Raw genomic sequence first — 17,887 nt, forward strand, 5'->3', positions numbered from 1 at the left:
GGCATTGAGAAAGGACTGTTGTTCGGGAGTCACACCCGGGAGCTTCAGCTCTCTAAAAAAGGATTCCATTTTGGCCTGCCACTTCTCACAATTCTCATACTGATATAACTTAGAGTAGAATCTCTGGAACGCCACATTAATCTTTTTAGAATCACATGTTAGGTTCCCAGACCCTTCCCTAATCGCTGTAATGGTTTGTGGGGCACTTGTCTTTCTGGCAAGGTATGCTAAGTATTTGCCTGGCTTGTCACCATGCTTGTATAACCTTTACTTTGCAAAAGCCAGTTCCATCTTTGCCGTCTGCGTGAGCACGGAATTTAGTGCAGACCGCAGTGCCATAATCCAACAAGGGTCTGCCAAAATAGGCCTTCTTGGTTGCCTTCAACCATGCTTCAAGGAGACGTTGCTGCTCACTATTCTGCTGCTTCCTAGTGGTGGAATATGAAATAACTAACCCCCTGGCATAAGCTTTAGCAGTTTCCCAGAGAACAGATGAGCTGTCAACTGAGCCTATGTTGATGTCTAGGAGTGTCCTAAATTCCCTAGAGAAATACTCCACAAACTTACTGTCCATGAGAATAAAAGGGGTCCATTCGCCAGTACCTTGAATCCACTGTAATCCTTAATCTTAACCATGAGGGACACTGGAGCATGATCAGAGATGGCAATATTACCAATCGTACAGAATGCCACCAGATCCAGGGTTACCGCAGGGGTCAGAAAAAAATCAATCCTCGTGTGACATCTATGCAGATTGGAGAAAAACGTGAAATCCCTACCTGTAGGGTGGAGACACCTCCAGACGTCCACCAACCCTAATTCCCCACACAAACCCAATCACTTTTTAGTTTGCGCAGAGGGTATCGAGGGACCTTTAGGCAACCTGCCTACTGTGGGGTCCATGAGGCAATTAAAATCTCCCCCTATAATGATGTGCCGAGACTTGAGACTTATCAGTTTAGAAAAAGCATCTCCCAAGAACTTAAGAGGATGACCTGGGGGACAATAAACATTTAAAATACCATATTCTTCCCCATTTATCAAGGCTTTAAGAATTAGAAACCTCCCATGTCTTTAACACATTCCAACAATTTAAATGAGAGATTTTTCCTAACCAATATAGCCACTCCCCTACTTCTGGTATTAAATGGTGAAAAATAAACTCGGTCAAAGCCATTCTGCCCTAATTTCAGATGCTCCTTGTCATCTAAATGTGTCTCCTGTAACAAAGCAATATCCACCTTCTCCTTTCTCAGACTCAAGAGTACCTCTTCCTCTTAATTGGTGAGTGATTTCCCTTGATATTCCAGGTACACCATTTAATCAAATCATTAGCCATAATCTTCTGCAATTACATTTAAATTCCAGAGAGGAGCCGAACCATAAATTGCTGAACCTTAGTGTTGCACGATCCACCAAATATAAAAACTACATAAACTAAAACCACTACATTTAACAAACATACAAAATTATTAAAATAAAAAACAACAAAAAACAGAAAACAAACCAACATATAAAGCACCAATAGCACTGCGTAGGGGAACTCACCCCCTGCCGGGAGGGGGCAACTACCCATCCCAAACTGCCCATAAATAGGCATCTAACCATCTCAACCACCTTCACTTCTCCCAGCTCGAGCCGCATCGCAAGCACAAGCTAAAAAGAATAAATGCCCCACAGAATATCAATATGAATAAAAAAAACATTCTTTAGTATAAAAAAAGGGGAATAAATACCCCAACCTATCCTTTAGTATGTCCTAACTTAGAAATTTAAAATGTACATCTTAACTACCGCCAGACATAGTTTGAACCAAATTATTATCAATAGAGGAAAACATAAGGGGGGGAAACAAAGCTCCAACCAGATTTCCTCCATTTCTTTTACAGAATGATAAACGTATACCCAAGCAACAATATTTATACATACTACAATTGTTTAAATTAGGTTAGTTTGTCCACAAAGTCTCTTGCCTTCTCCGATGTGTCAAAGAGATGCATGGATCCATCTCAGGTGATCTGAAGCACTGCTGGATATCTCGGAGTACTGAATCCCAAGCTCCTTCAATCTTCTCTTGACACCATCATACGATTCTCGTTTCTGGATCACCGTCGCTGAAAAGTCCTGAAAAAACATGATCTTAGACCCCTCGTAAAGTAGGGCCTTTGGATCCTTCCCCTGGAGTCTGGAAGCCTCCATGACATTCTCCTTATCCCGCACCAGGAACGGACAAGGGCATTGACCCAGACCCGACCTCCGTGCTGCGACCCGGTGAGCCCTCTCTATCTTCAATCCTCTCGTGCCAGTCTCCAAGTCAAGGAATTTCGGAAGCCAATCTTCAATAAATTCCACAGGCTGCTCACCTTCCTTACCCTCAGGCAGACCGATGATCCAAATGTTTTTTCTCCTGCCACTTGGTCATGCAAATTACGAACCTGCGTCTTCAGGGCTTGGATCTCATCCTTGAATGAAATGGCATCAGCTTCCACCACTGTGACCCTGTGCTCCACCTCATCCATCCTCTTCTCCAGGTCTTCCAGCTGCTGCTCATGCTTCTGCAGCATGAGAGAGACTGGAGCCAGTTTCTCTTCAATCTGTTTCCCCAGCATCTCGCGGGATTTCGAGATCTGGTTCATCAGGTCCTGGAGAGTAATCGACTCCGAGGCTACTGCAGGCTGAGCTGCAGACCCGGCCTCGGATGCTCCTCCTCCCTTTTTAGGCATTTCTGGACAGCTGAAAATACAGGTAAGTCAATTTTTAAATGTTTCTTGGGGCTCCACAATCTTTCCAATGCCCCAAGAAAACCTGATGACCTGGGTTGGGCAGGTTAAAGGACCGTCCTGCTCCTGCTGCGATGTGAAGCTCTGCAGTGTGATCTTCTCAGATCGCCACCATCTTAGATCCCCGGAGATGGTTTTAGTCCTTCTCACATTTTCTGTGTGAGGACCCAGGGAAGCAAACCCGAACCTGTTAATATTTATTGCCGATTCAGCGGTTTAAACTTCCTGGGCATTTTGGAAATTAATTCACAAAATATGGGTGTCACTATCTGAGCCGGCATTTACTATCCATTCCAGCTTGTAACTGGATCCCACTCAGATCCAGCTTGAAATCAGGATCTGAGTGGGTCTGGCAGAACTAAGTGCTGCTTGATAGCATCGTCCTCACTTTCTCTTCAGAATCTATTGCCTTCAGTAATAGACACCAAGGTGCCGGAAGAGATCAGAAGCACAGAATCTGACGACTACATCCCTTTTCCTGAATTTCACAGCATACATTTCAACTTGTCATGGCACAACAGTTGAAAGCCACTGGCTTAGCTAATGGTATTGCATGCTGTGAATGAATATTTAAAAAAAAAATTATGATTAAAATTCTTCTGTATTTTATAGCTAATTCTGTTAAATATAACCTGTGAGCTACTCACCCTGAATGGACACCTTTACCTAGCTTGGTGAACTTGGATCAACATAATATTGCAACAAGGTAAAACCAGGATGATAATAAGGGAGGAGAACTTGGTTGCAGTATGCCAAATTACTTTTTTTTTTAGATTAGATTACTTACAGTGTGGAAACAGGCCCTTCGGCCCAACAAGTCCACACCGACCCGTCGAAGCGCAACCCACCCATTCCCCTACATTTACCCCTTTACCTAACACTACGGGCAACTTAGCATGGCCAATTCACCTGACCTGCACATCTTTGTGACTGTGGGAGGAAACCGGAGCACCCGGAGGAAACCCACGCAGACACGGGGAGAACGTGCAAACTCCACACAGTCAGTCGCCTGAGTCGGGAATTGAACCCGGGTCTCTGGCGCTGTAAGGCAGCAGTGCTAACCACTGTGCCACCGTGCCGCCCACTTCTACTTCTGCTCAAGTGGCCCTATAAATACGTTTTAAAATTCATTTTACAGAATTTCTTTGCATTTATTATAGTTATAAAATGGTAGTGAAGTCATGGCACATATTTTTCTTGTTATATACTAGATAGCAGTTGGAGTTTCTTTTTTATTAAATGGGGGCCTCTGTCTGACTTGGCCTATGGTTTCTCTGCCTTGAAGTAGGCCCCTGTAAAAATGGTTGTCAGAAATTAGGCATTATTCACAGGTAAGACTACTGAATTCATTTTCAGACTGTTTCTGCCCCTTGAAAAATCATTTTGGTCCTTCTGTTTTCTATGATGAGTACTGTCAAATCTAGTCCTGTTTGAGTGATTGTACATTGCTGACATCAGAGATTTCACTTTCAGGCTTTTTCACTGGATAGAACCAAAATGCTGTTTAACTGGTTTGGTACAGGACCAGTTTGCACCCAAATTATTTGATTTGATTTATTTAATGTCACGTGTGTTTTGTTACAAAATAGAGTGAAAAGTGTTGCATAGTGTTGCCATTCTCCAGCACCATCTTAACATGCTAAAAAATAAACCAAACATGGAATATAAAGGCAGCAGAACAAAGAAAAAAATGTTCAACTTTACAGTTCTTCTTGTTAAGTGCTTTGCAAGGACCTGGCTGGCAGCCAGGAGTTCCCTTCAACGTGTCGCTGGAACAAAAGTCCCCATTCTATGGTGCCATCTCACCTACACCGATCCCCTCACCACTGAGTCCTCGTATCTTGTCAATGCAGACTCCATTGATGCTGCCAGGTATTGCACTGGCTCAAATTCAACTCTGTCACCACCATGAGTCCATTTTGGGCCCACCTTACTGAGGCAGCTGCTGCCACCGGGTCTTTTACCAAACTCGCCTCCATCTCCATGAATCCACAATGGATGCAAAATTTGCCGGGAACTCAAACTTGCCTCTGCTGCAGCAGCCGTGAGTTGGAGCTAGGATCTCCTTGATAATGCAGAAGCTGTCGGGAACCCAAACCTGCCTCTGATGCCCACACCGTGTGCCTGCCTTTCTGGGCCCACTCAACCATTGATGACATTGCTGCAACCGAGCTCCTCAACAAGAGTTAAGTAAAATAAAAGAAAATAGAAAGTGAAGCAGATGGACGTGGATGAGCCCCAAGCTCAGAAGCCCAACTCCAATATCCGATGAGCAGGAGTAAGTGATTCAGCCTTTTGAATTTTCTCAGCTCCAATGCAGTTAGATCATTACTGATTTTTTTCATATACTTTCCTTATACCCACTGATGTTTGTAATATGTGGAAATCAATTACTATCTGTCCTGAACATGGTCAATCATAGAATCCCTAGTGTGGAAACAGGCCTTTTGGCCTAACAAGTCCACATTGATCCTCCAAAAAGAGTAACCCACCCAGACCCATTCCCAGTCCCCTATCCTATATCTACCTCTGACTAATGCCCCTAACCTACACATCCCTGAACACCAAGGGCATTTCAGCATGGCCAGTTCACCTAACCTACACATCCTTGGATTGTGGGAGGAAACTGGAACACCCGGAAGAAACCCATGCAAACACTGGGTGAATGTGCAAACTCCACACAGCCCAAGGCTGGGATAGTCCCTGGCACTGTGAGGCAGCAGTGCTAACCACTGAGCCCCAGCACCGCAGATACTGACTGTGGTAAAGACTGACAGAATCTCTTAAGTCAAAGAATTTCAATGGTTTCTTTCAGTGAAGAAATCTGACTTCAGTCCTAAGTGACCTATCTTGTTCTGTGACTTATCCTTGAGTTCTAGAACGACCTTCCCCACCCATTGCAGGGAAATCATCCCACACCTCCCCTATCAATCCCTGTAAAAGTTGTGCGGTTAATAAGTTTACCTCTCTTGGTTTCCAATATTTGACAAAGCAGTCCCCTTGATTACCACTATATCCACAAGCATTTTTTCCCTCCACCACCCATGTACTATCTACAATACACACTGCAGAAATTCACCTAAATCCTTAGACTGCACCTTCCAAACCCACAACCATTTCCATCCAGAAGGACAAGAGCAACAGATAAATGGGAAAACCACAACTTGCAAATTCCCCCCCAAACCACTCACCATCCTGACTTGGACATATATTGCCATTCCTTCTCTGTTGTTGGATCAAAATCCTGGAATTCTCTCTGAGGGCATTGTGGGTCTACCTCCAGCACATGGACTTCACCATTTCCAGAAGGGTTACATCCAAAACGTCACCTTCTCCAAGTCCTGGCTTGCTGTGTTCTCCCAGCTTCCTGCTTGTCTACCTTGGATTCCAGCATCTGCAGTTTTTTTTTTGTCTCTAACCGTTTCAAGAAAGCAGCTCCATATCACCTTCTCAAGAGACCAGCAATGCCCAAGACCCATGAGTGAATCTTAAAAATTCCAGAAAATAAAAGCCTTTTACTTTGGGTTTCATTTGACAATGTAACTAACTACAAGTTGCTAAAAATTTAGATTGGAGTTGGATTATTTTTCATCCAGAATTTTCCTATGTCTGCTTACTATTCATCTTAAGGTTTTACAGTACCATGCCATAAGTACTTTACAGCTTTTAGAAACTTATTGTAATTTGAGAAAATGCACAGGACATGACGAGGCCAAAAGTGATTTTCAGTTTAGGAGGGTTGGGCATGTGAAATCTGTTTATTGCTTAACTAAATCAGTTCTACAAGAACATGATTATCATTCACGTAGTGTACAGTATTGTTTTGAATAGTGATTTAAGGTGATTGAACTTGCGTTTTTAATTAAATAGTATTCAGACTCTTAAAGTTTGACACCATAATTCCCCAAGAATCATTGTTCCTTAATGTGAGTGGAAAGGAAAATTGGGCAGAATCTAACTCAATATGGTTTATGACATTGTGGGTTAAGTTAAAACTAATCACATGACCTTAGCACAGGACCTTGGATATACTGATATTTTATATAATCTAAGTAACTTACAATCTTATCCTGTACTAGTTATTCGTCAACTAATCAATGGACTGCCTTAAGAAAATAAAGTTAAAACAATATGAATATGTTAAGTGCTGATGATAATCTTCAGACTATAGTTTCTGGTCTCCAAATATCCAAAGCTGGTATTTTTATTATTAGGTTTGCCAATGAACTGCTAGTGAAAATAATTATTTTACTTCTACAGATCACTGATGATGGAGTTGGTTTAACAGGAATCGTTCAAAAGGATTTCAGAGAGAACATTGCCAGGAAGTATCTGGGTTTTAACAGATCAGTTGAATTAGCTTCTGAACTACCCTTTTCCTTGGTTATTCACAATATCTCCAGCGAAGACTTTGGAACATATCAGTGTTCATTATGGGCGCCTCTTGGGAAACGAAACAGAGAAGCCAATATCGACCTCAGGGAAGTGGGTCAGTATATTACTGAGCTTTGATTATGAATTATCCTATTGTGGCTTGCCTCTTTCTGCATTTACTATCCTGTAGTTGTTTTAAAGATTTAGACAACATTACAGATAATTTAAGATTTTACAGTAATCCACAATGTCAAATGTTTATTTTAGACTTTTTTTTGTTGGATATGTGCACTGGTGGCAAAGGTATATTTATCAATCAATTTGGCTACTTTGAGAAGTGTTGGATGTTCACCTTGTACAGGTGATGGTGTTGCTTCAAAATTGTTGAAATACTTCTGAAGTGTAGTCACCACTCTTAAGTAGAAAATGCAGCAGCCAATTTTAGCATAGTGAAGTCTCAGCAACAGGAATGTGAAAGAGCAGTTTTGCATAGAATTACTTCTAATGTGACATCATGATATTGCAATTCAGAGAAATGGGCCAAAAATAGTGTTGACAGTTTGTTTACTCTGCATTAAAATTATGGATACTTGATGATTGCAATCAGCAATTTTCCTTAAATACCACCAACAATAATCTCCAGCAAGTGTTGTTTGGGCACTGTGGCTTGTCGACAGTACTTGCACTGACAATGACTTATATAGCACCTTTATGTAGTAAAATATTCTCTACTTCACAGAGCCATTACAAATCAAAGGGTACTGAGCCACATGTGAAACATTAGATCATGTAACTAACTGCTTGGTTAGGGTTGAGAATATACAGAGTGTCCCAACAGGGAAAAGTAGGGTATAGAGTAGATTGGTTAGGGTAGAAATTACTTGAGGGCCTAGGCAGCTGAAGGCACCAATTAAAAATGATGATGTTCAAGATGTTGTAATTAACTGAGCGCAGAAATTTTAAAAAATTGATTCACAGGATGTGAGTGTCCCTGGTTATGCCAACAATTATTGCCCAGAGAATGGTTTTGAATCAACCTGATCCCAAGTAGACCAGATCAGGTATGGATGACCGGTTTCGTTCTGTAAAGGACATTAGTGAACCAGATGAGTTTTCAGTCCATTAGACATAGGAGCAGCAGTAGGCCACTCAGCCCATTGATTTTTCTCCACATTTAATGAGATCATGGCTAATCTGATAATCCTCAACTTTACTTTCCTGATTTTTCCCATAACCCATGATTCACTTACTAATTAAAAATCTGTCTACCTCAGCTTTGAATATACCTAACATGCCAAACTTGACATCCCTCTGCAGTGAAGAATTCCACAGACTCGTGAGAGAAGAAATTCCCTGTCATCTTTGTTTCAAATATGCAACCTCTTAATCTGACATTATGCTCTCTGGTCCGAGACACACTCACAAGGGAAAGCAACTTCTCTGCATCAATCTTGTTAAGCCCCCTAAAAATCTTGTTTGTCTCAAAATGGTCACCTCTTATTCTTCTAAATTCCAATGAGTGTAGGCCTAACCTACTCAGCGTCTCCTCATAAGACAGTCCCTCCATACCTGAATCAGCCTAGTGAACCTTCTCTGAACTGCCTCCAATGTCAGTATATCTTTCCTTAGAGAAAGGGCTCAGGACTAATCCTGGCCTGACTGGTGCCTTGTATCGTTTTAGGAAAGCCTCCCAATTTTAATACTCCTGTAAAGGGCATAATTCCATTTGCATCCCTATAACCTGCTGAACTTGGATGCTGGAATTTTGAGCTTCATGAATGAGGACTGCCAATTCCCTCTGTTCCATAGCTTTCTGCAGTCTTTCTATATTTAAGTAATATTCAGTTCACCTCCTTTCTACCAAAGTACAGAACCTCACATTTTCCTACGTTATATTCCACCTGCCAAGATTTTGCTCACTCACTTAACTTGTCCATGTCCCTCTGAGACTGTGTGTGTTATCCTCACCACTTGCCTTCTCACCTATTTTTGTGTCATTCACAATCTTGGCTATAGTACATTCACTTTCCACATCTAAGTCTTTAATACATATTGTAAATAATTGTGGTCCCAGCACTGATCCCTGTGGCACACCACTAATGTACAGGTTGCCATTCTAAAAATGTCTCCCTGTCTTCTATTAGTTAGCTGATCCTCTACCCAGGCTAATATATGCCTCCAACACCATAGGCTGTTATGTTATTAAGTAGCCTAATGTGTGGTGTGTTATCAAATGCCTTATGAAAATCCAAATATTCTACATTCACTGTTTCTCCGTTATATATCCTTATTGTTACCTCCTCAAAAATTCTCAAACTGGCCAGGCATCATTTCCCTTTCATGCAGCCATGCTGATTCTGCTTAGTCTTAATATGTATTTCTAAATGCTGTAACATTTTCCCAATAAAAGGTGTTAAGCTAACTGACTTCCAGTTACCTCGGTTTTGTTTCCATCTCTTTTCCCACATGTCAGGTTGATGTTGAGGATTTCCATGTGTCATAGAGATGTACAGCACAGAAATAAACACTTCGGTCCAACTTGTCCATGCTAACCAGATATTTTTGGATCATTGGGATCTCATCTGGGGTAGAAGTAACCTGTACAAGAAGGACGGGTTGCACCTGAATTGGAAGGGGACAGTACAGTTCAGTACAGGCCCTTCGGCCCTCAATGTTGTGCTGGCCCTTTATCCTACTCGTAAAATCAGACTAACCTACATACCCTTCATTGTAATATCATCCATGTGCCTATCCAAGGGTTGCTTAAACGTCCCTGATGTGTCTGACTCTACTACCACTGTTGGCAGTGCATTCCACGTATCAACCACTCTGAATAAAGAACTTAATTTTGACATCTCCCCTAAACCTTCCTCCAATTACCCTAAAATTATACCCCTTCATGATACACATTTCCACCATGGGAAAAAATCTCTGGCTATGCCTCTCAACATCTTGTACACCTCTATTAAGTACCTTTCATTGTTCTTCGCTCCAATGAGAAAAGCCCTAGCTCCCACAACCTTTCTTCATAAGACACATCCTCCAGCCCAGGCAGCATCCTGGTAAATCTCCTCTGCACCCTCTCTGAAGGTTTCACATCGTTCCTGTAACGAGGCAACCAGAACTGAACACAATATTCCAAGCGTGGTCTAACCAGGACTCTATAGAGCTGCAGCATAACCCATGGCTCTTAAACTCAATCCCCCTGCTAATGAAAGCAAACACACCATACACCTTCTTAACAACCTGATCAACCTGGTGGCAACTTTGAGTGATCTTTGGACATGGACCCCAAGATCCCTCTGTTCCTCCACACTGCCAAGAATCCTGTCTTTAACCCTGTGTTCTGCATTCAAATTTGACCTTCCAAAGTGAATGACTTCACACTTTGCCAGGTTGAACTCCATCTGCCACTTATCAGCCCAGTTCTGCATCCTGTCATTATTTTGTTGCAACCTACAACAGCCCTCCCACACTATCCACAATTCCACCAAACGTCATGTCACCAGCAAACTTTCCAATCCACCCTTCCACTTCCTCATCCAAATCATTTCTAAAAATCACAAAGAGCAGAGGTCCCAGAATCAATCCCTTCAGAACACCATTGGTCACCAAGCTCCAGGCTGAATACTTGTCACTTACCAGCACCCTCCGTCTTCTATGGGCCAAGCCAATTCTGTATCCAGACAGACAGATTTCCCTGTCCCATGCCTCCTTACTTTCTGAATGAGCCTACCATGGGGAACCTTATCAAACGCCTTTCTAAAATCCATGTTCTACCTTGTGTTTTGTCACATCCTTAGAATTCAATAAGCTTTGAGGCATGAAATGCACAAAAGGGACAGGGAATTAGAATGGTATTAGACAGGAGCTGGGACACCTAAATTGGGAACAGGTGTTCTCAGGGAAATGCACAAAAGACATGTGGTGTTTCTTAAACAACCTCCATATGTCTTTTGTCCATTTCCCTGAGAACACCTGTACCCAATTTAGGCACCCCAGTTCCTGCCTAATAGCGTTCTAATCCCCCCCTTCCCCAATAAATACTTTCCCATATCGTATGCTCCTATTCCTCTCCATGTGTACAGTAAAGATCAAGGAGTTGTGATCACTATCACCGAAATGCTCTCCAACCAAGAGATCGGACACCTGGCATAATTCATTGCCACGCACTAAATCCGATACGGCCTCCCCTCCAGTCAGCTTATCTACTTATTGCATCAGGAACCCTTCCTAGAAACACCTGACAAAAACTGCTCCATCCAAACTATTTGAACTATGTAGGTTCCAATCAATATTAGGGAAGTTAAAGTCACCCCCGAGAAAACCCTGTTCTACATATTTCCAAAATCTGCATTTGCAAATTACAATGGAAAAACACAGCTTTCAAAGACTGCCTTATTATCTTCTGGGGGCTAGTGCCAAAATTATGAGATCCGTCTCACAGATTAAACAAGTCACTGTCTGACAAATTCGTACTCGCAGAATCGCCCATTATAGTCAACATCCCAGATACCACTAACACCATCCAGGCTTGAGGAGCTTACCCAGATAGAGAGGAATTTTAAAACAAGGTCTTTGTTGTCAGATACCTATTGCCATGGTTTATGGAAGGTTTAATTGGGCAGTTGGTCTGATGTCCGATCTTTTTGCAGTGGTGACCATTTGACAAGGGTATGAAATTTGCTCAACATATTTCAGAGTTTCTTCTTCAATACATGTGGGATGTGGAATATTTGGCACTTGGAATAATAATTGAATAAACTTAACAACAGCAATAAATCACTTGCATTAAATGATCTATCACTTTTAGATGCACCAACTGCCAGTGTAAGGATTTAACATCTATGTGCCATTTCTCATTTTGAAAGTAATGTATAGGAGAAAGTGAGGACTGCGGATGCTGGAGATGAGAGTCGAGAGTGTCGTGCTGGAAAAACACAAGGTCAGGCAGCAACTGAGGAGCAGGAGAATCGACGTTTCAGGCATTATGCCCAAAACGTTGATTCTCCTGCTTCTTGGATGCTGCCTGACCTGTTGTGCTTTTCCAGCACCACACTCTTGACCTTGAAAGTAATGTATTGCCTGGTATTCTTTCATATAACATAAACCTCCATAAAAATGTACAGTCTTGTTGATTTTCAGAGAGGCCATTCTGCTAGCTGTTGATTGGTAATTGCTTTATATTAAATATGCTAGTAAAATACAACCTTTTAATGCAGGCATCCTTCAAACTTCAAAGAGCTTTGGACGACAGTCAACTATCTTACAAGTTGTTCTGACCACTCTGGGTTTCACACTCTTAATGCTTGTGGTTTTTCTATCCATTGTAAGTATTCAAATCATGTTGAAATATAATGAGTGCAGCTTTAATTTTTATTTTCACTAATACAGCCAGTATATCTTTAGTTAAGGACCTGATCAGGTGTACCCTAGAACTCAGTAGGAAGCTGGGGAAGTGATTGCTGGGCCCCTTGCTGAGCTATTTGTATCATCGATAATCATAAGTGAGGTGCCAGAAAACTGGAGGTTGGTTCACGTGGTGCCACTGTTTAAGAAAGGTGGTAAGGAAAAGCCAGGGAACTAGGGACTGATGAGTCTGATATCAGTGGTGGGCAAGTTGTTAGAGGGAATCCTGTGGGACAGGGTTTACATGCATTTGGAAAGGCAAGGACTGATTAGCGATAGTCAGCATGGCATTGTGCCTTGGAAATCATGTCTCACAAACTTGATTGAGTTTTTTGAAGAAGTAACAAAGGTGATTGACGAGGGTAGGCATAATCTATATGGACTTCAGTAAGGCGTTCGACAAGGTTCCTCATGGTAGACAGCTTAGCAAGGTTAAATCTCAGAGTACAGGGAAAACAAGCCATTTGAATACAGAACTGGCTTGAAGGTAGAAGACAGAGGGTGGTGATGGAGGGTTGCCTTTCAGATTGGAGGCCTGTGACCAGTGGTGTGCCACAACGATCGGTGCCGTGTCCACTACTTTACGTCATTTATGTAAATGAGTTGGATGTGAACATAAGAGGTACAGTCAGTAAGTTTGCAGATGACACCAAAATTAGAGGTGTAGTGGACAGCGAAGAATGTTATCTCAGAGTACGACAGGATCTTGATCAGTTGGGCCAGTGGGCTGAGGAGTGGCATATAGGGTTTAATTTAGATAAATATAAGATGCTATGTTTTGGAAAGGCATACGACTTATACACTTAATGGGAAGGTCCTGGGGAGTGTTGCTGAACAAAGAGACCTTGGAGTCCATGTTCAAAGCTCCTTGAAAATAGAGACGTAGGTAGATAGGATAGTGAAGGCGGCGTTTGGTATGCTTTCCTTTATTGGTCAGAACATTGAGTATAAGAGTTGCAAGGTTATGTTGCGGTTGTACAGGACATTGGTTCAGCCACGTTTGGAATATTTTGTGCAATTCTGGTCTCCCTCCTATCGAAGGGATAGTTGTGAAACTTGAAAAGTTTCACAAAAGATTTACAAGGATGTTGCCAGGGTTGGAGGGTTTGAGCTACAGGGAGAAGCTGAATCAGCTGGGGCTGTTTTCCCTGAAACGTCGGAGGCAGAGGGGTGACATTTTTAGAGGTTTATAAAATCATGAGGGGCTTCGATGGGGTAAATAGAGAAGGTCTTTTCCCTGGGGTGGAGGAGTCCAGAACTAGAAGGCATAGGTTTATGGTGAGAGGAGAAGGATATAACAGGGACCTAAGGGGGACCTTTTAAGTTGAAGAAATTTTTACAAGTTTAAATGACTTGACAGTTCAAAGGGAATTTAAATGTTTAGGAGCTTGACAGTTCCAATGACTTCATCCACTTATTTTACAAACATTCATATTTAATTTTATTAATTTCCAAAGGCATAGAGAGAGAGATTCATAGAGTCCTACAGCCTGGAGACTAGCCCATTGGCCCAGAGTGGTCCATGCCGACCAAAATGTCCATCTACGCTAACTCCATTTCCCTGCACTTCGTCCACATCCTTCAATCCCTTCCTATCCAAATATTTGTCAAAATGCCTTTTAAATGTTAGTGTACCCACCTCAACCGCTGGTTGCTCATTCCATATGCGTACAACCCTCTGTGTAAAAATGTTGCCCTTCAGGTTACCTTTTATTCCTTCCCCATTAACCTTAAACTAGTCTTTGATTCCCTGTGCCTGGGAAAAAGGCTGAGTGCATTTACCCTACCCATGCCTGTCATGATCTTACACACCTCTATAAGGTCCCCCTTGGTCTCCCACATTCTAATGAAAAAAGTCCTGGGTTGTTCAACCTCTCCACCAGCACGGTGGCTTGCACTGCTGCCTCACAGCCAGAGACCTGGGTTCAATTCCTGCCTCAGGTGACTCTGTGTGTGGAGTTTGCACATTTTCCCCATGCCTGCAGAGGTTTCCTCCAGGTGCTCTGGTTTCCTCCCACAATCAAAAAATGTGCAGGTTAGGTGAATTGGCTATGCTAAATTGCCCATAGTGTTAGGTGAAGGGGTAAATGTAGGGGAGTGGGTCTGGGTGGATTACGCTTCCGCGGGTCGGTGTGGACTTGTTGGGCCGAAGGGCCTGTTCCCACTCTAAGTAATCTAATCTAAACTAAACTCAGACCATTCAGTCCAGGCAACATCCTTGTAAATTTCTTCTGCACGCTTTCCAGTTTAATACCAACCTTCTTATAAGCAAGGTGACCAAAACTGAACACAATACTCCAACTGCGGCCTCAACAATGTCCTGTAAAACTGCAACATAACTTCCCAACTTCTATTCTCAGTGCCCTGACTGATGAAGGCCAGTGTACCAAAAGCCTTCTTCACTGCCCTATTTTAGTAACATCTGCAAACTTACTAATGGTGTCTTCTACATTTTCATAAAAATCATTGAGAGAGATAACTAACAGTATTGGGCCCAACACCGATCAGAGGCACTCCATTAGTCACAGGCCTCTAGTCCAACAAGCATCCTTCCTCTTTCCCTCTGCTTCCTATCATCCAGCCAATTGATGATCCAGGTTGCCAGCTCCCCCTGGATTCCATATGATCTAACCTTCCAGAGCAGCCTAACCCTATCCAAAAAAGATACCTTGAAAAAGATGTGTTAAACTTTAGATCTGGTGCTAAGAAATGTAAAGGTCATGACTCATACCATGAACATTGCATTAACAAAAACTGGATCTACTTGAAGGCAACTACACTTCTTGTATAGAGGTGCCTATCAATCATTGAGGTGCTATCAACAGTCCGCCTTCATTTGCCATTCAAATAGGTAAAACCATTTTCTTAAGGGAACACTCACTAGGATTCAGATGAATAGTTCAGAAAATTTGCATTTAGTCCTGTAAACAAGGATGGTGTAGCATACTTATTAATTTCATGATATAGGGATCTTTATGAAATGATCAATAATTGATTGTAACTTGATTTACTGGAGTTTTTTAATATTTGGCTCCTTTCTGCTGAAGTACTAATCAGTATGCGTTTTGCAAGTGAAAGGCGTTTTTGCAGTCCTTATAATGCAGATAGATATCAGTATTATAGCCACCAATATGTCTAGATGTTGAGCCGTAAATATAAACTCCTAAATAAGGATTTCTAGACAAGATAGATTAGTGGCTGAACCTGAGACAAGATTTATAAGTCTAAAATATGTGACAGTTATGAATTTAAAATTGTCTTGCTAACTTCTCTTTTTTTTGCCCTGTAGATGTGTGCAAGAAATCATAAAATGGCTCCAAATTATATGAAATTTACTGCAGTACAAGCAAAACCAATGTTCTGTGGAAAACTCCTCAGTGCTTAAAAACAATGTGTAAAAACAAGAGCAAAACAAATAGTTGTTGCATTTTGTATAACATAATTCTTTATAAAAACTTAACCTTTTATTTTTGCATTGCTCCTGCGACTAATTCCTGGCCCTCTCCATCTGAACCATCTCCCAATTTAGTATGATTAGGTAGGATTGAGATCTGAGCATTTCTGTTAGAAATTTACAGGGACAATTTCAAATTCAGTAACTGCTGATGAGACCTGAGCACCATTGTGGGCTGGACCTCTTTTGCAGGTTGCAAATACCAAGACGACATCCCACTGCCATTTCCTGTTTATGATCAAGCTCTCATTTTGGGCCAGTGGTTCCAGGCCATCGCAGGTGCACTGAGAGCTGCCTGTGTGCACCAGAGGACCAGTTCAGACTGGACTCCATCATGACGTCTGAGACTTATGCCAGAAAAATCCCGGAGTTCCTCTATGGAGATGAGGTTGAAGTCAGTGGGGGATACCAGGGAAGCCAAAACTTTGCTGGAGGCTGACTCAGCATCACATGAACACCCATCACCGAACCCAGATCCACCTCCAGGCGGTTGTCCTCAGCCACCAGCCCCTCTCCCATCTTGAAAATGGAGGTTGGCCCAGTGCCACCAATTGACTCTATTCTCCATGTGACACCAACCCCAGGGTCACCAGTAGGGGCTTCTTTGGTGGACTCCAGCAGGGCATATCCTTGTTCTGTGTTATTGAGAAGCAGAGATTCATGGACCCACTCCTCTCCTGAGAGAGAATCGTGGCCCGTCAGGTGAAAAGGTCCTCACCCATGACCAAGGAACCCAGTAAGAGAGTCTAGGAGTGAGAAGTGAGGAAAACACCTTCCTCATCTCCACCATGCGATGACCCAGTAAGGTTTATAGTACCCACACCATGACCCCCCCAGGGTGGGTGGTATTTCAGCAGCGGGAAGTCTTGCTGCAACCCCCAAGCCTCTGGACCTATCAAGCTATGATGCGAGAGGGGCAAAAGGTACCGTGAATTCTTCTCTTGCAGGGAACGGCGCCTCTTCATCATCATGATGATAGTCTGCTTAGCCCTGCCTCCCCTGGTGTTCTTGAGACTCGTGCCTTCCCACCAGCCACTCTTCAAATACAGTTGGCCGGGAATGGGGAAGGCTAGAACGTTGATGAGGTCAAGGAGCCTGTTCTGTCACTACTTGTTTTCCAGCATCCTGGTGATCAGGTGACGAGAGTTTTGGGGGGGCGCGTTTGGGGTTGAGAAGCGATCATAGGATTGGAAGTCCTATATGTGGAAGCAGGCCCGCAATCCTCTGGCTCAGAACTGAGGCTACCAATTTTGCACGAACAGGGATTTGGCTCGGAATCCCATGGCTCAGTTGCAGAGGACTGGGGTTACCGCGCGCACCCATTGAGCTCAGGGTTCCTGTGCCAGGGCAACACAGGCGCAGCCACAGGGACATTTTCAGACTGAGGTGTGCATGCCAGGATTGTGACGCCAGGGCAATGAGATGGGCTCTGGGGCAGAATGGGACACTTCCAGAGAGGCAGCTGCCAGGTGTCTGGTCTTACACCATGCCTTCTTTCCACCTGGTGCCCAGAGGTCATGGGAATGGTGACCACGGGTTCAGGATCCCTTTGAGGTGCTCTGGATGTTACTTGTGTGGCAGTGGCTGTTGGTGTAGCTTTGGCAGTCTTTGAGGTGGGGCACATGCCCCACCACCTTATACAAGTGACACTGTTCAGAAATCACAGTTGGCCGACCCTTCATAGTACACAATAAATGCCCCCTCAGCCACCTCCTCCCAGTCCAAGTAAATAAACACCATGGCACCAGAAGGAATAGACGTATCACAGGTTGCTTTCCCCAAGACCAAGCAGGAATGCACAATACCTGACCTTGCTGCTCCCACAGTTGTAAAATGAGAGAGAAGCTCACTAGCGACAGCAGTTGGAATA

At 42.9% G+C, this 17,887-nt stretch overlaps 1 protein-coding gene across 1 annotated transcript in view; it reads left to right on the forward strand.

The window, feature by feature from the left end:
- Positions 1–16,030, forward strand: part of LOC122564335 (CD83 antigen-like) — a 19,788-nt gene extending 3,758 nt beyond the window's left edge. Inside the window, exons 3-5 of the mRNA XM_043719058.1 lie at positions 7,041–7,269; positions 12,377–12,483; positions 15,853–16,030. Coding sequence (XP_043574993.1) covers positions 7,041–7,269; positions 12,377–12,483; positions 15,853–15,948 — 432 coding nt within the window. The 3' untranslated portion in view covers positions 15,949–16,030. The remainder of the gene's footprint in view (positions 1–7,040; positions 7,270–12,376; positions 12,484–15,852) is intronic.
- Positions 16,031–17,887: the final 1,857 nt, after the last annotated feature.

Source organism: Chiloscyllium plagiosum, chromosome 29 (assembly GCF_004010195.1).
Source record: "Chiloscyllium plagiosum isolate BGI_BamShark_2017 chromosome 29, ASM401019v2, whole genome shotgun sequence".
NCBI lineage: Eukaryota > Metazoa > Chordata > Chondrichthyes > Orectolobiformes > Hemiscylliidae > Chiloscyllium > Chiloscyllium plagiosum.